This window comes from Pseudophryne corroboree, chromosome 9 (assembly GCF_028390025.1).
Source record: "Pseudophryne corroboree isolate aPseCor3 chromosome 9, aPseCor3.hap2, whole genome shotgun sequence".
NCBI lineage: Eukaryota > Metazoa > Chordata > Amphibia > Anura > Myobatrachidae > Pseudophryne > Pseudophryne corroboree.
The window spans coordinates 6,584,960-6,610,357 of record NC_086452.1 but is presented as its reverse complement, the minus strand read 5'-3'; the positions used below and the strand labels follow the sequence as shown (position 1 = coordinate 6,610,357).

At 47.9% G+C, this 25,398-nt stretch overlaps 1 protein-coding gene across 1 annotated transcript in view; it reads left to right on the top strand.

Moving 5' to 3' along the window:
* The window catches only part of LOC134957218 (cytochrome P450 4B1-like), a 122,120-nt gene that overhangs the window by 80,719 nt on the left and 16,003 nt on the right, over positions 1–25,398 (top strand). The window contains exons 8-10 of the mRNA XM_063938920.1: positions 241–431; positions 11,023–11,156; positions 17,818–17,882. Coding sequence (XP_063794990.1) covers positions 241–431; positions 11,023–11,156; positions 17,818–17,882 — 390 coding nt within the window. The remainder of the gene's footprint in view (positions 1–240; positions 432–11,022; positions 11,157–17,817; positions 17,883–25,398) is intronic.

Here is a 25,398-nt window from a genome sequence, read left to right as displayed (position 1 = left end):
CATATTCTACAAAAATGACTCTGCTTGCGGTGTGCATTTACATCACATTTGCCACGCTACATTTAACATGCACAAATTTAAAACAACTACCCTGGATGTAAATGTTTGTAGAACGCGACTTGCAGGTTTGCATGTTACTCTTACTCAGTTTTGGTCCATGTCATTTCTATAGAATACGCCCCAAAGATTTCCCATTCACTAAAACAGAAAATAAGAGACTTTTTCTTTATAATTCCCCAGGATGAGAATGGTCAGGGCCTGTCTGATGAGGATCTGCAGGCGGAGGTGGACACGTTCATGTTTGAGGGACATGACACCACAGCCAGCGGGATCTCCTGGACATTATACTGTATGGCCAAGTACCCGGAGCACCAGGAGAAATGTCGGGAGGAGATCCGGGAGGTCCTGGGGGAGCGGAACACTGTGGAGTGGTGAGAAACTGTTGTGTTATCTCCATGTTGGGTTTTCATTTTCCAAGATGGATTATTAGGGCGTTTGTGTACCAGGCACAAGTGCTGTGATTATAGTTGCTGTCTCACTGCCACTTATGTTGCAACAAGGACACTGTGTGGAGATTGCATAATGGGTTTCTGCCCGTGCATTATGCATGGTTGGATGGAACAAAGCAAATCCATAGAAATCAGAAGACAATCCTAACAAAGGACAATGTATAGTACATGTCAGTCTAATTATAACTGGATTAAAATCATACAAATCTTTTTTTATCTAGAATCATGAAGAATACGAGGATTCACACATTAAGTTACAATACATGCGGTGACAACTTTTACACTTATACAAAGTGATATAAGAAGGGACCTGATATGTATACTATACAGTATGTACAGATTAGTGTTTCAGGGTAAAGATTTGTGCTACATATAGGAACTTAATATCACTTTTATTATGTTACTTATTGTAGGTTCAAATAAAATCGCTATTATAAGCAATTATACTTTATCAAAAGTCTTTGAGAAATTGCACTGTAATTAATTCTTATAAAACATTAACTATTACTTTTCATTGTTCTAAATAAAATCCCTGTCTTGTTCAGTGCCAAAGGTGACAGTGTAATATCTATACTACCATAAACTGTGTACAAAAATCATAAGTGAATGTGAGCTTTAAGTGATGAAATGATTGACAAATTCAACATTCCCTTTCTAAATAAGTATTAAATGTATAATGTATCAGCCATAGAACACAGATCTGCACTATAGAGACTGGACCGGATGCATTGTTCCTCAAATTGTCCTATATACAGATTGGCTACACTCTGGTGCCCATAGCCGTTCCCTTCACCTATACATAATATTTCTTATCAAAATCTTGTGTTTCCATATAAACTTTACATAATCCACTATAAATGAATGTTTTCTCTCATAAATCCTACAGTAACATCTGGTTCTATATAATAAAATAATAAAAATAATAATAATAATAATAATAATAATAATAATAATTAGAATGCATATCTTCCACATGGGGTATATAATGATTTGCATTTCACATTTAAGCCATTAAGAAGAAGTTGCTATACCAGATATTATGTCATGTGACAAAATAAATATAAAAGACACTAAATAGTCTTGGTTGCCCAGGTGGATTTGTGTTTTAATAAATGACAATTACTGGCTGTGATTGGGTGCTCTATATAAAGAATACTATACCTATAGAGAGATCGCCCCGTCTTCCTCAGCAACATCCAAAAAACCTTCAGCTGAGGCTGATGCACATTTATAAAATCATATGGTTATTATAAAATGTGTGATTCTGTTGTAGATAATAAGCTTCCTTCACAAAGTAATGTATATTACACTATGGACTTCCACATCTCCTCTCATAGCTTCAGATGTTATAACAAAGTATATAATGTCCTAAGTTTACATTGATTTAGATTACGAAATGATCTATTTTGCCCTATTTTGATAATGTTTTTGAAGTCCGCCAACCCCAATTTAAATATGTGAAACCCTTGTGTGATATGATAAGGATGAAGAGATTATTTTATTTAAAATACAAAGTATATTGATATTTCTCTTACTTCCTACAGGATGCTGGGGTCCACATTAGTACCATGGGGTATAGACGGGTCCACCAGGAGCCATTGGCACTTTAAGAGTTTGCGTGTGTGGGCTGGCTCCTCCCTCTATGCCCCTCCTACCAGACTCAGTTTAGAAAATGTGCTCGGAGGAGCCGGTCACAGCTAGGGGAGCTCTACAGAGCTTCTTTAGTTAAAGTTTATTTTTAGAGTTTATTATTTTACAGGGAGGCTGCAGGCAACAGCCTCCCTGCTTCGTAAGACTAAGGGGGGGAGTAGTGTCCGCCCTGCGGGGTCTGAGCCACTGTCTCCGCTGACAGCACACTGAGCTCCAGAGGGGTCTGATCATTCTTCGCCACAGGGAACCGCTGAGTCACCGACCCCCCTCACAAGCGGGGGGCGGTGTAAAGATGGCAGCATCAGGGTAGGAGCACAGTATTAACTGCGCCCCAGGAGGCTCAATGGTACATAGTGCGGCACTGTGAGGGGCGGCCTGAGCCAGCGCCTACACCCTACACTGGTCATACAACCTGTTGGGGTCTCCAGGTCTCAGCCAGCATCAATCCTCAGGCCAGTATAATATAATGAAGAGCGGGAAGACAGCACTATTTTGGGGGCGGAGCTTCTCAGAGCGGACTCAGCAGCGTTCAGCGCCATTTTACTGCCTGCACAGCGCTGTCAGTGAAGAGCAAGTTCCTCCACAGCAACTCCAGCTATCTATCACGGTACCAGGGGGTTGTAGAAGGGGGGAAAGCTGCAAAATGACTGTGTAACCTATTAAGGTACACAGTCAGCACTGATAAAGGGTCTCCCTTTATATTAAAAGCACTGTGTGTGGGTTGGCTCCAATCTCTGTGTCTCTCTTGCCATTCTTGGGGGTGAAACTCTCTCTGCCCTCCCCTGTGTGTGTGTGGAGTGTGTGTGTGTGTGGAGTAATCAGGATTGCTCTGGTTTAGCACAGATTCCAGCAAGGGAGCCTGAGTGGTTATCCTCTATCAAATCTATGATTTATCAGATTTTTAGGGTTGCACAAAATGAATCTACAACGCTGGCTTTACAGAACTCTATGGCAGTATGGCCCAGTTCTGGTACATCAGGGCTCCCCACTGTATATTCGCATAAATGTGCTCTTGCTCAGATCATGCAGGATGATACAGATACCGATTCTGACACTGCAGACGCCAACGGGGATGTGTTGCGGGGGGCTGCATCTCTTGCAAAAGGGGTGCAGTTGATGATAGAGGCTATTAGGGATGTGTTGAATATTGATGATACAACACCCGAGCAGGATGAGGAGGCTTACTTCACTGAGAATAAGAAAGCCTCGCTAACCTTCCCCACGTCAAAGGAATTAAATGCTATATTTGAAAAGGCTTGGGAAAACCGGATAAAAAATTCCAGATACCTAAAAGGGTTCTGGTAGCGTTTCCTTTCCCGGCAGAGGATAGAAAAAAAATGGGAAAACCTGCCTATTGTTGACGCGTCAGTATCCAGACTCTCAAAAAGGTAGTTTTACCTGTTCCAGGATCTACCGTCTTAAAAGAGCCGGCTGATCGTAAAATTGATAATACGCTCAAATCCATGTACACGGCTTCTGTGGCAATACTACGTCCCACTATTGCCAGTACTTGGATTACCAAAGCTATAGTAAAGTGGTCAGGCATGTGATGTTGAATTGTTTTTACGTAACATTCAGGATTCGGCAGGATTTCTGGTAGAATCCATGAAGGACCTGGGTCCGATGGCTGCAGGAATTTCTTCCATGTCAGTATCAGCTCGTCGAGGGATGTGGTTGCGCCAGTGGACGCAGGAGTCCAGGAGAAGTGTGGCGACCCGACCCTACACAGGTCAGGCTCTCTTTGGGGAAGCGTTAGATGCGTGGATCTCCACGGCTATGACTGATAAGTCACTCTTACTTCCTTCCTACACCTGCTCCGGAGAAACCCTTTTCTTCAGCTACATCACAGCCCTTTTGGTCTAACAAGCCCAGAAAGGCACAACCGTCCAACACCTTCTTTCAGGGAGGTCGGCCCAAGTTCAAGAAGAAACCTGTGGCTGCAGGTTCCCAGGAACGGAAACCTGCTTCAGGTACTCCAAAGTCCTCCGTATGATGGTGGACTGCACGGCCCGGAGGTGGGGACGGTGGGAGTGAGACTCAGACATTTCAGTCATGTCTGGGTGTCCTCCGACCTGGACCCCTGGGTGCAAGATATTGTGTACCAGGGGTACAGGCTGGAATTTCAAAATCTCCCTCCTCACCGATTTTACAGATCAGGCTTGTCCTGCATGAAGCAGTCCAGAAGTTGGTGGATGCACAGGTCATTGTGCCAGTACCACCTCACATGCAGAACAAAGGTTACTATTCAAACCTGTTTGTGGTACCGAAACCGGATTGGTTTGGTCAGGCCCATTCTGAACTTAAAATCACTAAACCCCTTTCTAAAGGAGTTCAAGTTCAAAATGGAGTCCCTAAGGGCAGTGATATCAGGTCTGGAGGTGGGGGAATTCCTAGTATCCCTGGATATCAAGGATGCGTACCTCCACATTCCGATCTGGCTACCACATCAAGTTTATCTGAGATTAACGCTGTTGGACTGTCATTTTCAGTTCCAGGCCCTCCCATTCGGTCTCTCCACAGCACCGAGGGTTTTCACCAAGGTAATGGCGGAAATGATGATTCTCCTCTAAAGATAGGGGGTGAACATAATTCCGTATCTGGACGAAGTTGTTACGGTCCATAACACTCACGACTCAGCTTTGCAGGAAACATGGTTGGATCCTGAATCTTCCAAAGTCACATTTGGAACCAATCAGAAGGTTGTCCTTTCTAGGAATGATCCCCGACACAGAGGTGCAGAGGGTGTTTCTCCCAGAGGAAAAGGCGTTGGTGATTCAAACGATGGTCCGGGATGTCCTGAAGCCAGCCCGGGTGTCAATTCATCAGTGCATTAACCTTCTGGGGAAGATGGTGGCCTCTTACGAGGCTCTACAGTAAGGGAGGTTTCACACTCGGGATCCCATCTACACATGCACCAGAGAATACGTCTGTCGCCAGAGGCCAGGATTTCACTCCTCTGGTGGCTGCAATTATCTCACATTCTGGGGGGCCGCAAGTTCGGGATGCAGGACTAGATCCTTCTAACCACGGATGCAAGTCTCCGGGGCTGGGGCGCAGTCACTCAAGGGGAGACCTTCCAAGGAAGGTGGTCAAGTCTGGAAGCCAGCCTGCCGATAAACATTCTGGAACTAAGAGCCATCTACAACTGTCTTCTCCAAGCGGCCCATCTTCTGAGAAATCGAGCCGTTCAAGTGCAGTCGGACAATGTGACAACAGTTGCTTACATAAACCGACAGGGCGGAACGAAGAGCAGAGCAGCAATGGCAGAGGTAAGAGGAATCATCCTCTGGCAAGAAAAGCAAGCATTGGCGCTGTCAGCAATCTTCATTCCGGGAGTAGACAACTGGGAAGCGGACTTCCTCAGCAGACACGATCTCCAACCAGGGGAGTGAGGTCTCCATCTGGAGGTGTTCAAGGAGGTAACAGATCTTTGGGGCGTACCCCAGATCGACATGATGGCCTCTTATCTCAACAAGAAGCTTCGGCGGTATTGTTCCAGGTCGAGGGTCCCGCAAGCTGTGGCGGTGGACTTCCTTGTGACTCCGTGGGTGTTCCAGTCGGTGTACGTGTTTCCTCCACTTCCACTCATTCCAAGGGTTCTAAAACTCATAAGGAGAACAAGAGTTCAGGCAATCCTTATTGCTCTGGACTGGCCAAGAAGGGCTTGGTACGCGGATCTTCTGCAAGAAGAGCTGAGGCCTCTTCTTCTTCGGGAGGACCTGCTGTAGCAGGGGCCGTTCGCCTATCAAGACTTACCACGGCTACGCTTGACGGCATGGAAGTTGAACGCCTAATACTAGCTCGGAAGGGCATTCCGAAAAAGGTTATTCCTACCCTGATACAGGATAGGAAAGGAGTAACGTCTAAACATTACCATCGAATTTGGAAAAAATATGTATCTTGGTGTGAGTCCAAGAAGTTTCCTGCGGTAGAGTTTCAACTGGGACATTTTCTCCTCTTCTTACAAGCTGGTGTGGATATGGGCCTAAAGTTGGGATCTGTGAAGGTCCAGATTTCGGCCCTATCCATTTTCTTCCAAAAACAATTTGGCTGCCCTCCCTGAAGTTCAGACCTTTTTAAAGGGAGTTCTGCACATCCAACCTCCTTTTATACCACCTACGGCGCCTTGGACCTTATCGTGTTGTTGCAGTTCCTCCAATCGGACTGGTTTTAACCTCTACAGGAGGTTGAAGTAAAATTTCTTACGTGGAAAGCTGTCACTTTGTTGGCTTTAGCTTCTGCTAGACATGTGTCAGAGTTGGGGGCTTTATCATGTAAAAACCCATACTTGATCTTCCACGAAGATAGAGCTGAGCTCCGGACACGTCAGCAGTTTCTTCCGAAGGTTGTATCGGCATTTCATATCAACCAACTTATTGTGGTGCCAGTGGCTACTGACACCTCAATTTCATTAAAGCCCTTGGACGTTGTCAGGGCTCTGAAAATATATGTGAAGAGGACTGCTCGTCACAGGAAATCGGACTCTCTGTTCGTCCTGTATGATCCCAAGATACTTGGGTGTCCTGCTTCTAAGCAGACGATCTCTCGCCGGATCAGGTTCACTATCCAGCAATCGTATTCTACGGCAGGCTTGCTGTGTCCTACGTCTGTCAAGGCCCTCTCTACTCGTAAGGTGGGGTCTTCCTGGGTGTCTCGGCGTTACAACGTCGAACACGTTTGCAAAGTTCTACAAGTTCGATACTTTGGCCTCTGATGATCTGAAGTTCAGTCAATCAGTTCTGCAGAAGCCTCCGCACTCTCCCTTCCATTCTGGGAGCTTTGGTAAATCCCCATGGTACTAATGTGAACCCCAGCATCCTCTAGGACGTAAGAGAAAATAGGATTTTGGTTACCTACCGGTAAATCCTTTGCTCGTAGTCCGTAGAGGATGCTGGGTGCCCGCCCAGCGCTTCGTTTTCCTGCAATTGTTATCTGGTTCAGTTCAACTTTGTTTTAGTTAAGTACTGCATTGTTACTTGGTAAGAAATGTTTTCAGCGGTTGCTGAGTTTACAAGCCAAGTTAGCCTTGGCTAGCCTTGTTTGTGTGAGCTGGTATGAATCTCACCACTATATGTGTTAAATCCTTCTCGAAGATGTCCGTCTCCTCGGGCACCGTTTCTAGACTGAGTCTGGTAGGAGGGGCATAGAAGGAGGAGCCAGCCCACACTCTCAAACTCTTAAAGTGCCAATGGCTCCTGGTGGATCCATCTATACCCCATGGTACTAATGTGGACCTCAGCATCCTCTATGGACTACGAGAAAAGGATTTACCGGCAGGTAACCAAAATCCTAGGTTATAGGCCGGAGTATGGACAGGGAGCATGGAAGCATGATCAGGTATTGGTCAGAGCAAGGGCAGGAAGCAGGAAGGTGTGGTCAGGAATAGGCCAGAGAAAGGACAGGGAGCATGGAAGCATGGTCAGGTATAGGTCACAGCAAGGGCAGGAAGCAGGGAAGTGTGGTCAGGAATAGGCCAGAGAAAGGACAGGGAGCATGGAAGCATGGTCAGGTATAGGTCAAAGCAAGGGCAGGAAGCAGGGAAGTGTGGTCAGGAATAGGCCAGAGAAAGGACAGGGAGCATGGAAGCATGGTCAGGTATAGGTCAGAGCAAGGGCAGGAAGCAGGGAGGTGTGGTCAGGAATAGGCCAGAGAAAGGACAGGGAGCATGGAAGCATGGTCAGGTATAGGGCAGAGCAAGGGCAGGAAGCAGGGAAGTGTTGTCAGGAATAGGCCAGAGAAAGGACAGGGAGCATGGAAGCATGGTCAGGTATAGGTCACAGCAAGGGTAGGAAGCAGGGAGGTGTGGTCTGGAATAGGCCAGAGTAAGGACAGGGAGCATAGAAGCATGGTCAGGTATAGGTCAAAGCAAGGGCAGGAAGCGGGGTGTAATTATCCACTGAACGTGATAGAGGACATGGAAATCACAGGTCCAAACAATGAGCTACCTGATTAAATAAAGGAATTTGAGCACGTTAGCAGCAGAGATTTGGAGAAACAAGTAACAAACAGGACATGACATTGTACTGGAACGAGGCGTCACTTCAAAACGTGTGGCTTAATTGCTGAAATATCCAGAAAGTCTGCAAACCGCAGGTTACTACATTGGGACCAGAATGTTAATGCAATGTAATGTATGGAGGGGCATAGGCAAGACTTGTAATAACCCACTTCCAAGCACCACACATGGCATCCACGCGTTTCACAGAGCCATGAGGCCAAATAACATGGAAACTATTATATAGTAATGTGGCTGCCATCATATAGAGGTTACTCTCTTACCCAGGTTCTACCACACAGTACACTCACATAAAGGTATTTGTAGGAAAACACTGATGAATACACTCATACTATTTCACACTACAGTATAATAACGAAGCAATATGTATAAATATATATACACACACACACACACACACACACACACACACACACACACACACACACACACACAATGTGTATATATGTATATATATATATATATATATATATATATATACTGCTCAAAAAAATAATGGGAACACTAAAATAACACATCCTAGATCTGAATGAATTAAATATTCTTATTAAATACTTTACATAGTTGAATGTGCGGACAACAAAATCACACAAAAATTATCAATGGAAATCAAATTTTTTAACCATTGGAGGTCTGGATTTGGAGTCACCCTCAATATTAAAGTGGAAAAACACACTACAGGCTGATCCAACTTTGATGTAATGTCCTTAAAACAAGTCAAAATGAGGCTCAGTAGTGTGTGTGGCCTCCACGTGCCTGTATGACCTCCCTACAACTCACACAAGTGGCTCAGGTAGTGTAGCTCATCCAGGATGGCACATCAATGCGAGCTGTGGCAAGAAGGTTTGCTGTGTCTGTCAGCGTAGTGTCCAGAGCATGGAGGCGTTACCAGGAGACAAGCCAGTACATCAGGAGATGTGGAGGAGGCCGTAGGAGGGCAACAACCCAGCAGCAGGACCGCTACCTCCGCCTTTGTGCAAGGAGGAACAGGAGGAGCCCTGCAAAATTACCTCCAACAAGCCGCAAATGTGCATGTGTCTACTCAAACGATCAGAAACAGACTCCATGTCGTCCACAGGTGGGGGTTGTGCTTACAGCATAACACCCAGTAGCGGATCTTGCCACGGGCAAGCAGTACTTTTGCCCGGGGCGCCGCCTCCTGGAGGGCGCAGGGCGCCCTCCGGAGGGCGCCGCACCAGGGCAAGATCCGCTACTGGTGTGTGCCCCCTGCTGCCCGCTGCCCCCGGCCGCTACCGCTGGGAAGGGAAACTAGACGCGTACGCGTCTAGTTTCCCTTCCGGGAGAGGTCCTTTACTGTGCGGTGCGCGATGACGTCATCGCGCACCGCACAGCAAAGGTCCTCTCCACGAAGGGAACTAGACGCTACGCGTCTAGTTTCCCTTCGTGGAGAGGTCCTTTGCTGTGCGGTGCGCGATGACGTCATCGCGCACCGCACATCAATTCAGCTGTACAGGGGGCGTAAATGACCACGCCCCCTGTACAAAGCCACGCCCCCTAAAGCCGCCCGGGGCGCCACAAGCCCCAGAGCCGGCCCTGATAACACCATGCAGGACGTTTGGCATTTGCCAGAGAACACCAAGATTGGCAAATTCGCCACTGGCGCCCTGTGCTCTTCACAGATGAAAGCAGGTTCTCACTGAACACATGTGACAGACGTGACAGAGTCTGGAGATGCCAAGGAGAACATTCTGCTGCCTGCAACATCCTCCAGCATGACTGGTTTGGCAGTGGGTCAGTAATGGTGTGGGGTGGCATTTCTTTGGGGGGCCGCACAGTTCTCCATGTGTTCGCCAGAGGTAGCCTGACTGCCATTAGGTACCGAGATGAGATCTTCAGACCCCTTGTGAGTCCATATGCTGGTGCGGTTGGCCCTGGGTTCCTCCTAATGCAAGACAATGCTAGACCTCATGTGGCTGGAGTGTGTCAGCAGTTCCTGCAAGACGAAGGCATTGATGCTATGGACTGGCCCGCCCGTTCCCCAGACCTGAATCCAATTGAGCACATCTGGGACATCATGTCTCGCTCCATCCACCAAAGCCACGTTGCACCACAGACTGTCCAGGAGTTGGCGGATGCTTTAGTCCAGGTCTGGGAGGAGATCCCTCAGGAGACCATCCGCCACCTCATCGGGAGCATGCCCAGGCGTTGTAAGGAGGTCATACAGGCACGTGGAGGCCACACACACTACTGGGCCTCATTTTGACTTGTTTTAAGGACATTACATCAAAGTTGGATCAGCCTGTAGTGTGTTTTTCCACTTTCATTTTGAGTGTGACTCCAAATCCAGACCTCCATGGGTTAATAAATTTGATTTCCATTGATAATTTTTGTGTGATTTTGTAGTCAGCACATTCAACTATGTAAAGAACAAAGTATTTAATAAGAATATTTCATTCATTCAGATCTAGGATGTGTTATTTTAGTGTCCCATTTATTTTTTTGAGCAGTGTATATATTTTATATGTCAGTACATATGGTGTAATGGTTAGCATTACTGCCTCACAGCACTGAGGTCATGGGTTTGATTCCCACCATGGCCCTAACTGTGTGGAGTTTGTATTTTCTCCCCGTACGTGTGTGGGTTTCCTCAGGGTACTCTGGTTTCCACCCACAGTCCAAAAATATACTGGTAGGTTAATTGGCTCCCAACAAAATTAACCCTAGCGTGAATGTGTGTGCCCATGTGATAGGGAATATAGAGTGTAAGCTCCACTGGGCAGGGACTGATGTGAATGGCCAAATATTCTCTGTACAGCGCTGCAGAATATGTGTGCGCTATATAAATAACTGGTAATAAATAAATAATTTCATCCTGTGTGTGAGCAGGGAGGATCTGGGGAAGATGCCGTACACCACCATGTGTGTTAAGGAGAGTATGCGCCTCTATCCACCTGTACCGGGAGTGGCTCGTGAGCTCAGCCAGCCAATCACCTTCTGCGATGGGCGGAGCCTGCCCAAAGGTCAGTCGCTATTTCTACCTGAGATATTTGGGAATATACATATAATCTACATTGCAATGAGACGGAGAGGAGACGGGGGAGCAGCGGCTGCAGCAGCGGAGGCTCACGGCAGCATCCACCCGGCTCCAGCAAGCAGGACCTCGCTTGCTAGAGCCGGGTGGCCGCTGCCGCTGGGTTCCTGCTCGCCCCGCTGCCTCCCCTTCCGTCTCCTGCTCTCAGTTTACCTCATCTCAATTCGACTTTTTATAAAGTCGGATTGAGATTGTCAGAAACGGGGCTAAAACCTGTCGGGTTTAGCCCCGCTTCTGACAATGAACGCTGAAGTCACAGCTTAAAACAAGTTTCTTGCAACCGAGTCCTATGTTTGCTTTAAAAAAAAAAAAATTACACTTTGCAGAATTCTCCCAGCTCAGAATAAGACTGGCCACAAAAGGTCGGGCAGAGAGAACTAAAAAGTTGGTAAACCCACTATACTGCACTAAGCCTTTTGTCCTCTAGGTTCTTGGTCCAAACACTGAAATCTCCCACTTGCCATAGAAAGCAAATCCTTAGTTTTAAGCATGCCAGCCCTGGGCCAACATAACCCACTGCTAACAAACAGAATCATGTCAATACAGATCTTGAAATCATCAGCCTACACCAAGTGTTAGTATATTTTGAAAAATCAGTCTACAGTATATCATGAGTGCGGTCCTGCATTCTTCTCTGAGAAGCAGGTGAGTGTGACATATATACAAAACTATGCACAGGAACCTTATTAACACTCCTTGCAAATACAGAAAACCCTTCTGCGCTGAAGGCCAGTAACATCAGTCTAAGCTCTATAATAGAGATAGTCTTTATTACTTCTGGAATCAGGTTACACTATACAGTAGTTCTTAACTTATGAAAATTGTACAGTAGACTACAGTCACCATTCTAAATATGCAGCAAATTGCAGATACCTTACTGTTGGAACACAATCATTGTTGAGAAGAGGCATCCTATCTGTGACCTGCTGCTCCTCTATAATTCCTTCTCATACACCAACTCACTGCCAGAGCAATAGGTTGCATTGCTAGTTCATGTCTCCTGTTTAACAGCAAGTCTGCAGTTTCTAAGTGCTACATCAGTTCTTCTGTATTGCTGGGTTTCCTTCCTGCAAGCTTTCCAAGCAACAGATTTCCCCTAAGTTCCCTGTGTATCTATTCAGCTAAGAACCTCAGAGTTACTACCTATATTTTTTGTCTATTTCTCAAGCTCAGTATAGCCCTAGCGGAATTTAACTGATTGCAATACTCAATTAACTCAAGTTCCCAGCCTTCTAGACTCTGCTCCTGAAGCCTACAACCTTATTTATGAGCCTGCATCTTAGTGCGGCTGTGATGTTCTTTTCTAAGTGAGCTTTTCACCTGTGAGCTTCATCTTTTCAGCACCAGTGTGGCTGCAGTTTCCAAGTTTTTCAGAGTTCAGCTCATATCTGTTATTAACTAGTTGCCTCCTGCCCCTGGGATAGTGTACCCTTTGTTCCTGAAGTTTTCCTGAATTCAAGTGAACAGTTAACCTCTAATTGTCCTGCAAGTAAGTCTCCTATCAGCTTCATGTGCAAAGTACCAGTCTACAGCTTTATGCTCATTCTAAAGGACATTATCATCTCACTTCTGTGCTGCTAACATCCAGTTCTCCTGATGTCTCCAGCGATCTCCTGCAGCAAACATATCTTATTGTGTGTGCATTTCCTCAGCCTTCAACCTCAGTGCAAGCACCACATGTACAGTCACAGTCTTCAAGTAGTGTCTCCATTGTCAAGCATAGCCACTTTCAGATCGGTATCCTGTGTAGTTGGTTCCAGGCCAACATCCAGTTTCAGTCTGGTCTCCAGTGTATATCAGCTCCTCTAGTAAGAGACCTTGGGCCTAATTCAGACCTGATCACAAAATCAAAATCTTTTTTTAATGGGCGAAACCATGCTGCACTGCAGGTGGTGCAGATGTAACATGTGCAGAGAGAGTTAGATCTGGGTGGGTTATATTGTTTCTGTGCAGGGTAAATACTGGCTGCTTTATTGTTACACTGCAATTTAGATTTCAGTTTGAACACAACCACACCCAAATCTAACTCTCTCTCTGCACATGTTACATCTGCTCCCCCTGCAGTGCATATGGTTTTGCCCATTAGAGAAAAATTGTGCTGCTGCTGCTATAAGGTCTGAATTAGGCCCCTAGTCAGAGGACTGCGACCTGTATAACGGGCGCAGCGAAACCCAAACCTCTTTGCAGGAGTCCCAGGTGAACACGACCCACAAGTTTGACTCTGCGCCTCTGCTCTGGGGCTAATCAATACCTTAGTACAGGTAAAAGTCCATTCATCTATCCGTGAGCTGTGACAAGGATGACAGGCGAGGGTCTGTCTCTCCTGATTCCCTGACCATATGTCACTTCTACGGGGAGGCAGATGTAACATGTGCAGAGAGTTATGTATGGGAGGGGTGTGTCCTAGCACAGATCTACATTGCAGTGTGAGAATAAAGCTGCCAGCATGTGTGGGCTACATGCAGAAGCAGCCAGTAACTGAGCACCTGGGTAACACCATGCTGTGCTGCAGGGGGCAGTTGTAACATGTGCAGAGAGTTAGGTGTGGGAGGGGTGTGTCCTAGCACAGATCTACATTGCAGTGTGAGAATAAAGCTGCCAGCATGTGTGGGCTACATGCAGAACCAGCCAATAACTGAGCACCTGGGTAACACCATGCTGCACTCCAGGGGGCAGATGTAACATGTGCAGAGAGTTAGGTGTAGTAGGGACGTGTCCTAGCTCAGAGCTACATTGCAGTGTGATAATAAAGCTGCCAGCATGTGTGGGCTACATGCAGAAGCAGCCAGTAACTGAGCACCTGGGTAACACCATGCTGCACTCCAGAGGGCAGATGTAACATGTGCAGAGAGTTAGGTGTGGGAGGGGCGTGTCCTACATTGCAGTGTGAGAATAAAGCTGCCAGCATGTGTGGGCTACATGCAGAAGCAGAAGCAGCCAGTATTTACCCTCATGCAAACATAATAAATGAATCCCCCCCCCCCCTCCCACCCCATTGTGTAACAGCGTAGTTAGTTCATACTTGCCTACCCTCCCGGAATGGCCGGGAGGCTCCCGAAAATCGGGTGACCCTCCCGGCCCCCCGGAAAGGTGGGCAAGCCTCCTGCTCTCCCCCTCAGCCGCCCGCAGCAGAGAACGTGCGGGCGGCCCGAGGGGGTCCGATGACGCGATTTGCGCTGAATCGCGTCATCGTAGCTCCGCCCCCGCTATGCAGCGCCTCGTTTATCGGCACAGCACAGCGGGGGGGGGGGAGGAGTCACGATGACGCTCACACGAAGCCACACCCCCGGACTGCCCATTCAACTGCCGGCCACGCCCCCGAACCGGCTCTCCTGCTGCCGGCCACGCCCCCCATACACCTACAACGCTGGCAGCAAAGTAGGTAAGTATGGTTAGTTGCAGGTGTAAAGTTACTGCATTTTTTGCTTTCTCTCTCAGATTCAGCGCCCTCAGTGAGTTTAATGACACTGGCCAGATTGTGAGTTGGGTGAATCTGTGCACTGGTGCAAATTGTGAGTTTCTGCATACAGGGGGTAATTCCAAGTTGATCGCAGCAGCAAGTTTGTTAGCAATTGGGCAAAACCATGTGCACTGCAGGGGGGGCAGATGTAACATGTGCAGAGAGAGTTAGATTTTGGTGGGTTATTTTGTTTCTGTGCAGGGTAAATACTGGCTGCTTTATTTTTACACTGCAATTTAGATTTCAGTTTAAATACACTCCACCCTAATCCAACTCTCTCTGCACATGTTATATCTGTCTTCCCTGCAGTGCACATGCTTTTGCCCAATTGCTAAAATATTTTCTGCTGCGATCAACTCAGAATTAGGCCACAGTGCAATCACAGACGGGAATTACATATCTTTGGCATCCTATTGTGAGTCGTTTATAACTTGGGCAAGAACTGGACGGCTACAAGGCGAGGGCACAGGACCGCCGTGTCTTGCTGGAGCGGCATGGGAGCATTGTGCGATTTTTCCCGTGCTGCTCTTCTTCGTTGTAATGTTCTCCCTCGCTCTATTAGACTCTCCCCGACCTTGCAAAGCTTCAAACGGGCACTGAAAGGCCACCTATTCATCAAAGAGTACTCTTCTGCCGGGTGTAGTATGGTATGCTGGCGGCCGGGCTCCTGGCGACCAGCATACCGGCGCCGGGAGCCCGACCGCCGGCATACCGACAGTGTGGCGAGCGCAAAGGAGCCCCTTGCAGGCTCGCTGCGCTCGCCACGCTGCGGGCACGCTATTTATTCTCCATCCAGGGCGGTCGTGGACCCCCACGAGGGAGAATAGCTGTTGGTATGCCGGGAGTCGGGATCCCGGCGCCGGTATACTGTGCGCCGGGATCCCGACATTTGGCATACTAAAGCCCACCCCTTCTGCCGCATAACCTGGTCTCGAGTCCGCTCTCCTATCCCTCTGCCTCATGCCTTGGCCATCTCTGCCTCGCTTACTTCCTGCCGTCAGGCCACCATGTCACCTCTCTGTCTCCCCACGCCCCCTAGATTGTAAGCTCCTAAGAGCAGGGCCTTCTTCCCTCATGTTCTCACAACACTTTTCCCTCACACTTCAATTACAACTCTCTCCTACGTAGCGTCTGTCAATACCCGCATCTCCGTTCGTTACCTTTCATCTCTTCCAACGGCTGCCCGGCCCTAGTAGTACGGCGATTACTCCTTCATTACATCTGGGCTGTAGCGTGTACTGAGAGTCGTGGTGCTAATTGTTACCTGTGCTCTGTTTTAGCTTCTTACTGTAATTAGTGATGAGCGGGTTCGGTTCCTCGGGATCCGAACCCCCCCGAACTTCACCCATTTTACACGGTTCCGAGGCAGACTCGAATCTTCCCGCCTTGCTCAGTAAACCCGAGCGCGCCCGAACGTCATCATCTCGCTGTCGGATTCTCGCGAGATTCGTATTTTATATAAGAAGCCTCGTGTCACCGCCATTTTCACTCGTGCTTTGGAGATGATAGCGAGAGGATGTGGCTGCGTCTCTCCCATAGAACAGCATAGACACTAGAGGTCAATTATGACCCCTAGTGTCTGTGCTACTATGCTGTGCGGTGCGCGATGACATCATTGCGCACTGCACAGCAAAGGTCCTCTCCATGAAGGGAAACTAGACCGTAGCGTCTGGTTCCCTTCAAAGCGGGGGGGGGGGGGGGCACAGCGGGGCACTGCGGGGGGCACAGTGGTGGATCTTGCCATGCTGCGGCGCCCTCCGGATGGCGCCGGCGCCCCGGGCAAAAGTCCTGCTTGCCCATGGCAAGATCCGCCACTGGGTACAGTAGGCCACTGCTCTAGCTCTGTGTCGTCAAGTATACTATGCATCCATACCTGTGGTGCATTTTAGTTGTGCGCAGTATATAGTAGGAGGGGACAGTGCAGAATGTTGCTGTGACCACCAGTATATATATAGCAGTACGGTGCAGTAGTCCACTGCTCTACCTCTGTGTCGTCAAGTATACTACAAAAGTTCAGTAAAATGACCAAAAATCTAAATCAAAAGCGTCTGAGGAGAAGCGTAAACTTGCCAATATGCCATTTACCACACGGAGTGACAAGGAACGGCTGAGGCCCTGGCCTATGTTCATGGCTAGTGGTTCAGCTTCACATGAGGATGGAAGCACTCATCCTCTCGCTAGAAAACTGCAGTGCCACTCCTAGATGGGCCAGGTGTTTGTGTCGGCCACTTGTGTTGCTTAGCTTAGCCATCCAGTGACCTCGGTGCAAATTTTATTCTATTTTATTTATTTATTTTTCTATTTCTGGTATCGACCTAAGGTGTGTCAAACTAATTGGTGTCGAGTCGACCTTCTGTCCCAGACCTTATATAATAATGCAGTGATATAATAATGCAGTGATCTAAAGCAGTGATATAATAATGCAGTGATATAATAAAGCAGTGATATAACAATGCAGTGATCTAAAGCAGTGATATAATAATGCAGTGATATAATAAAGCAGTGATATAATAAAGCAGTGATATAATAAAGCAGTGATATAATAATGCAGTGATATAATAAAGCAGTGATATAATAATGCAGTGATATAATAAAGCAGTGATAGAATAATGCAGTGATATAATAAAGCAGTGATATAATAATGCAGTAATATAATAATGCAGTGATATAATAAAGCAGTGATAGAATAATGCAGTGATAGAATAAAGCAGTGATAGAATAAAGCAGTGATAGAATAAAGCAGTGATAGAATAATGCAGTGATATAATACAGCAGTGATAAAATAATGCAGTGATATAATAAAGCAGTGATAGAATAATGCAGTGATATAATAAAGCAGTGATAGAATAAAGCAGTGATATAAAAACGCAGTAATATAATAACACAGTGATGTAATAATGCAGTAATAGAATAATACAGTGATATAATGCAGTGATAGAATAACGCAGAAATATAATAACACAGTGATGTAATAATGCAGTGATATAATAATGCAGTGATATAATAACGCAGTGATGTAATAATGCAGTAATATAATAATACAGTGATATAATGCAGTGATGTAATAATGCAGTAATATAATAATTCAGTGATATAATAATGCAGTGTTTGTATTCTCCTTATATTACAGGTACAAATGTTATTCTGAATATATTCAGTATTAATAGAAACCCCGACATGTGGGAAGATCCAGAGGTAACTTAGGAGCAAGATCAAAGCTTTATTTTAATATGTTTTAATTTGTACAATTTGATAAAATGTATTACTTGTTTATCACAAATAAATACCGTTAATTGCAAGGCCTGAGTGACGCTTACCACGTGCCAGGTCTGTGCAGGGAGCAGAGCCGGATTAAGGGGGGGTCACAGGGGGTCAGTACCCCAGGCCCTCTAATCTTAGGGGGCAGAGCCGGCCATAGGCATAGGCAAACTAGGCAATTGCCTAGGGCATTTGATATGCCTAGGGGCATCAGCAGCTTCTGCTGATTAAAATGATATGCGGCATGCCTATATTCTGTGTGTAGCATTTCATATGCAGATACAGCCACAGTCTCACACAGTATATAGGCATGCTGCTTATCATTTTAATCAGCAGAAGCTGCTTGTGCATCCTAGCCACATAGCAATGCAAATGAGATACATTTTCATTAAAAAAATGTGCCCGGCGTTAGCATTGAGGCAAGATTTATGAAGACACATCTGTATTCAAGCAGAGGCAGAGGTCACAGTGTTAGTGGCAGTGTGAGTGTTGTGTGCATGTGAGTAGGTTGGTTGTGCAGTAGTGTTCGGAATATGTGTAAGGAGCATTATGTGTGTCATGTAAAAATGCATTAATAATGTTCAACATATGTGTAAAAGGCACTATGTGTGTCATTATGTGTATAAGGGCATTAATAATGTGCGGCATATGTGTAACAGGGTACTACTGTATGTGTGTCATTATGTGTATAGGGGCACTAATAATGTGCAGCAAATGTGTAGGGGGCACTATGTGTGTCATTATGTGTATAAGGCATTAATAATGTGTGGCATATGTGTAAGGGACATTATGTGTAAAAGGGCATTAATAAAAGTTGTCATAATGTGTAAGGCGCATTATGTTTATAAGGACTTTAATAATGTTCCTCATATGTGTAAGGGGCATTACTGTGTGGCATTATGTGTATAAGGTGCTCTACTATGGCGTTGCATATAGAAAGGGCACTACTGTGTCATCTAATGTGAATAAAGAGCAATAGGGTGTGGTGTAATGTGAATAAGGAGCAATTCAGTGTGATGTAATGGGAATAAGGGGCTCTACTGTGAGGAGTAACGTTTATAAGGTAAAGTGATACTACTGAGGGATGTAATATGAATTATGGAAACTATTGCATGATCAAATGTGAATAAAGTTGCAGTACTGTGAGGCATAATTGGAAATGGGGTTACTATTGTGTGGCCATGCCCCTTGCCAGCAAAAACACACCCCTTTTTGGACTGTGCGCCAAATGTGCGAACTGTTCCTATTTAAAATATAGGGGGTACACATACCAAAATAAGGACTGCTATGGATGAGGGGTGATGGTGCTGGGAAAGAAGTGCAAGGTCAGAGGTGGAACCAGCGGTGGTGCTAGGGGGCACCAGCCAAAATCTTGCCTAGGGCATCATATTGGCTAGGGCCGGCTCTGTTAGGGGGCCCCCCTGACCGACGATCATCAGCGCTGCTGAAAGATGTTTTTTTTTTTTTTTTTTTTTTTCCATTGCGTGTATACAATACACGGCTGCTCCAGCTCCCTACACTGTCAGGCGGCTGGCTGCCTGTAGGGGGAGCTGCAGCGATAACGAGCAGCTCCTCACAGGCTGTACATGTCATGAACGTGCCTGACTCCTCTTGACTGAGTCTTCTTTGAAACAGCCCTCCGGGTGAGAGCAGGTAGCGGCTGCTGCTGTCTCTCAGTCTCCACTGACTATGCAAGCAGCCAGATGAAGAAAGGGCCAGTAGGCCATGTGGCATGCTGTCCCATATACTGCAGCAGTTTGTGTGGTGAGTAGCATGTGATTGAATGAGTGGCATGCTTCCTCTTAATGGTGTGTGTCATCACAGTGTGTGTATATATGTATATATGCTATGTGCATGTAATATAAGTATGTATGTATGCTGTGTGCATGTGTACTATGTGTGTGTGTATACTTCCTGTATGTATGTTTACTGTGTGTGCAAGTATACTCTGTGTATGTATATATGTATTTCCTGTACCACATACTTCCTGTATGTATGTATGCTGTGTGTGCTGCGTGTGTTTAAGTATGATAATGTATGTGTGTGTGCAGTGGTCTGATACTCAGGTGCTTCTCTAATTAATTGTAATCCGGTTAAAAAAGTCAGGAGCCCGTAGCGTCGACACATTGGTATACAGTGACCTTGTATATAGTTTTTTTTTTTTTAAATAAAATCTGATTGCCCCTGCCTTTTTTTTACCAGGGGGAAAAAAAGTAAAAATCTATCTATCATATAGTGGGGGCGGCACTCAATGGACTTCATAACGCAAATACTAACGTATTAGAACTTTATTCATTTATCAGAGTTCACTGATGAAGGCTTAATGTTCCGAAACGTTAGTGCTGTACATGTGGTTGGTACAGTGATTTTTGTTTGCCTCATGATGTCCGTTGAGTGCCACCTCCCCTATGTCTGCTATTAAATCCTCATGGGCCATTGTAAATATTGTTGAGAGTGCCGGGCACTGCTGCATCTGTATATGTATGTAACTATATATATATATATATATATATATATATATATATATATATCTATCCTACAGTACATACATGTACGGAAACCCCCCAACGAAAATACTGCGTTTGCCACTGCCCCAGCTAGAGCTGTTCTGCCTCTGACACAACCGCCCCCTGCTGTCTTGCACACTGAAGTCATTCTGCATCGCTGAGTGGCAGCACGAAGGGTTACGCAGCTACTGTACAGCAGTAGCAGCCAGTAGCAGACCACACCTCCTCCCAGCGTCTCTCTGAGGAGAGACAGACCAAGCGGATTGAAGCAGAGAATGAACAGACCTCTGACTGCAGCTGATAAAAAGTGGCAAAGGTCAAACAAGTAAAGAAATCTGGATTTTGAAAAGGCGAGTGCCAATCCCACACAGTGTCATCTTCTGTGTGAATGTATGCAGGGCCGGTTCCGGGGCTTCTGGCGCCCCGGGCGGCATTGGGGGTGTGTGGCTTCATACAGGGGGCGTGCATTTACGCCCCCTGTACAGACTGGAATGATGCGCGGTGCGCGATGACATCATCGCGCACCGCACAGTAAAGGACCTCTCCACGAAGGGAAACTAGACGCGTACGCGTCTAGTTTCCCTTCCCAGCGGAAGGCGGCGCCCCGGGCAAAAGTCCTGCTTGCCCGTGGCAAGATCCGCTACTGAATGTATGCCATGAAGTGTGTATGTCAGTAAGTGTGTCAGTGTGTGTATTTGTGTCAGTAAGTGTGTTAGTGTGTGCATGTCAGTAGGTTTGTGTGTCAGTAAGAGGTATCAGCCAATAAGTGGTGTCTATGTCAGACAGTCAGTCAGTCGTATCTGTGTGAATAAGTGTGTTGTGTGTGTCAGTAAGGGGTATCTGTGTTAGTAAGTTTTCTCTGTCAGTAAGGTGTGCCTGTAGATATGTATGATAATGTGTCAGTATATAGTGTCAGTAGGGGATATCTGTCAGTAAGTGGACTCTGTGTCAATAAGTGTGTGTTTCAGTAAGTGTGTCAGTAAGGGGTGTCAGTAAATGTTTGTATCAGTAACTTGTATCTGTATCACTAAGGGGTGGCTCTCAGTATGCATATGCCAGTAAGTGGTGTGTAAGTAAGGTGTGTTTGTCTGTGTCAGTAAGGGTGTCTGTCAGTAAGCGGTGTCTGTGTCATTAAGTGTATGTGTGTCAGTGTTTGTATCAGTAAGATGCGTCTGTGACATGTCAGTAAGTGGTATCTGTCAGTAAGAGGTGTCCATGTCAGTAAGGCAGTGTGTGTGTGCAGCTATGGGGGCAGTATGTATGTGTTCAGCTATGGGGGCAGTGTGTGTGTGTGTGTGTGTGTGTGTGTGAAACTGCATTCAGTTGAGGGAGGGGGGACCTACACTGATGGTCTAAATCTGGCTCTGAATGTGGGTACAGCGAATTGCTGTAGTGGGAGGAGCAGGCACACACATAATGGACATTACCAGGGGGGTAGTTCTGATAAGAGGGCCCCCCTATCTAAAGTACCCCAGGCCCCCTGAAGGCTTAATCCGGCCCTGGCAGGGAGCCTCTGCGTGTGTGATACATGTGTGACGCTCACCACGTGCCAGGTCTGTGCAGGGAGCCTCTGCGTGTGTGTGATACATGTGTGACGCTCACCACGTGCCAGGTCTGTGCAGGGAGCCTCTGCGTGTGTGTGATACATGTGTGACGCTCACCACGTGCCAGGTCTGTGCAGGGAGCCTCTGCGTGTGTGATACATGTGTGACGCTCACCGCGTGCCAGGTCTGTGCAGGGAGCCTCTGCGTGTGTATGATACATGTGTGACGCTCACCACGTGCCAGGTCTGTGCAGGGGGCCTCTGCGTGTGTGTGATACATGTGTGACGCTCACCACATGCCAGGTCTGTGCAGGGAGCCTCTGCGTGTGTGATACATGTGTGACGCTCACCACGTGCCAGGTCTGTGCAGGGGGCCTCTGCGTGTGTGTGATACATGTGTGACGCTCATCATGTGCCAGGTCTGTGCAGGGAGCATCTGCGTGTGTGTGATACATGTGTGACGCTCACCACGTGCCAGGCCTGTGCAGGGAGCCTCTGCGTGTGTGTGATACATGTGTGACGCTCACCACATGCCAGGTCTGTGCAGGGAGCCTCTGCGTGTGTGATACATGTGTGACGCTCACCACGTGCCAGGTCTGTGCAGGGGGCCTCTGCGTGTGTGTGATACATGTGTGACGCTCATCATGTGCCAGGTCTGTGCAGGGAGCATCTGCGTGTGTGTGATACATGTGTGACGCTCACCACATGCCAGTTCTGTGCAGGGAGCCTCTGCGTGTGTGTGATACATGTGTGACGCTCACCACATGCCAGGTCTGTGCAGGGAGCCTCTGCGTGTGTGATACATGTGTGACGCTCACCACGTGCCAGGTCTGTGCAGGGGGCCTCTGCGTGTGTGTGATACATGTGTGACGCTCATCATGTGCCAGGTCTGTGCAGGGAGCATCTGCGTGTGTGTGATACATGTGTGACGCTCACCACGTGCCAGGCCTGTGCAGGGGGCCTCTGCGTGTGTGATACATGTGTGACGCTCACCGCGTGCCAGGTCTGTGCAGGGAGCCTCTGCGTGTGTATGATACATGTGTGACGCTCACCACGTGCCAGGTCTGTGCAGGGAGCCTCTGCGTGTGTGTGATACATGTGTGACGCTCACCACATGCCAGTTCTGTGCAGGGAGCCTCTGCGTGTGTGTGATACATGTGTGACGCTCACCACATGCCAGGTCTGTGCAGGGAGCCTCTGCGTGTGTGATACATGTGTGACGCTCACCACGTGCCAGGTCTGTGCAGGGGGCCTCTGCGTGTGTGTGATACATGTGTGACGCTCATCATGTGCCAGGTCTGTGCAGGGAGCATCTGCGTGTGTGTGATACATGTGTGACGCTCACCACGTGCCAGGTCTGTGCAGGGAGCCTCTGCGTGTGTGATACATGTGTGACGCTCACCATGTGCCAGGCCTGTGCAGGGAGCCTCTGCATGTGTGATACATGTGTGACGCTCACCATGTGCCAGGCCTGTGCAGGGAGCCTCTGCGTGTGTGATACATGTGTGACGCTCACCACGTGCCAGGCCTGTGCAGGGAGCCTCTGCGTGTGTGATACATGTGTGACGCTCACCACGTGCCAGGTCTGTGCAGGGAGCATATGCGTGTGTGATACATGTGTGATGCTCACCACGTGCCAGGCTTGTACAGGGAGCCTCTGCGTGTGGGATACATGTGTGACGCTCAACACATGCCAGGTCTGTGCTACATGTGTGACGCTCAACACGTGCCAGGTCTGTGCAGGGAGCCTCTGCGTGTGTGATACATGTGTGACGTGCCAGGTCTGTGCAGGGAGCCTCTGCGTGTGTGATACATGTGTGACGTGCCAGGTCTGTGCAGGGAGCCTCTGCATGTGTGATACATGTGTGACACTCAGCACGTGCCAGGCCTATACAGGGAGCCTCTGCATGTGTGATACATGTGTGATGCTCACCACGTGCCAGGTCTGTGCAGGGAGCCTCTACGTGTGTGATACATGTGTGACACTCACCACGTGCCAGGTTTGTGCAGGGAGCCTCTGCGTGTGTGTGATACATGTGTGACGCTCAGCACATGCCAGGTCTGCGCAGGGAGCCTCTGCGTGTGTGTGATACATGTGTGACGCTTACTACGTGCCAGGTCTGTGCAGGGAGCCTCTGCGTGTGTGATACATGTATGACGCTCACCACGTGCCAGGTCTGTGCAGGAAGCCTCTGTGTGTGTGTGATACATGTGTGACGCTCACCACGTACCAGGTCTGTGCAGGGAGACTCTGCATGTGTGATACAAGTGTGACGCTGACCACGTGCCAGATCTGTGCAGGGAGCCTCTGCGTGTGTGTGATACATGTGTGACGCTCAGCACGTGCCAGGTCTGCGCAGGGAGCCTCTGCGTGTGTGTGTTACATGTGTGACGCTGACCACGTGCCAGGTCTGTGCTGGGAGCCTCTGCGTGTGTGTGATACATGTGTGACGCTGACCACGTGCCAGGTCTGTGCAGGGAGCCTCTGCATGTGTGATACATGTGTGACGCTCACTACGTGCCAGGTATGTGCAGGGAGCCTCTGCGTGTGTGTGATACATGTGTGACGCTTACTACGTGCCAGGTCTGTGCAGGGAGCCTCTGCGTGTGTGTGATACATGTGTGACGCTCACCACGTGCCAAGTCTGTGCAGGGAGCCTCTGCGTGTATGTGATACATGTGTGACGCTGACCACGTGCCAGGTCTGTGCAGGGAGCCTCTGCGTGTATGTGATACATGTGTGACGCTCAGCACGTGCCAGGTCTGCGCAGGGAGCCTCTGCGTGTGTGTGATACATGTGTGACGCTGACCACGTGTCAGGTCTGTGCAGGGAGCCTCTGTGTGTGTGATACATGTGTGACGCTCAGCACGTGCCAGGTCTGTGCAGGGAGTCTCTGCGTGTATGTGATACATGTGTGACGCTGACCACGTGCCAGGTCTGTGCAGGGAGCCTCTGCGTGTGTGTGATACATGTGTGATGCCCACCACGTGAGGTCTGTGCAGGGAGTCTCTGTGCGTGTGGGATACATGTGTGACGCTCACCACGTGCGAGCTCTGTGCAGGGAGCCTCTGCGTGTGTGATACATGTGTGACGCTCACCACGTGCCAGGTCTGTACAGTGAGTCTCTGTGTGTGTATGATACATGTGTGACGCTCACCACGTGCCAGGTCTGTGCAGGGAGCCTCTGCGTGTGTGTGATACATGTGTGACGCTCACCACATGTCAGGTCTGTGCAGGGAGTCTCTGCGTGTGTGTGATACATGTGTGATGCCCACCACGTGAGGTCTGTGCAGGGAGCCTCTGCATGTGTGTGATACATGTGTGACGCTCACCACATGCCAGGTCTGTGCAGGGAGCCTCTGCGTGTGTGTGATACATGTGTGACGCTCACCACGTGCCAGG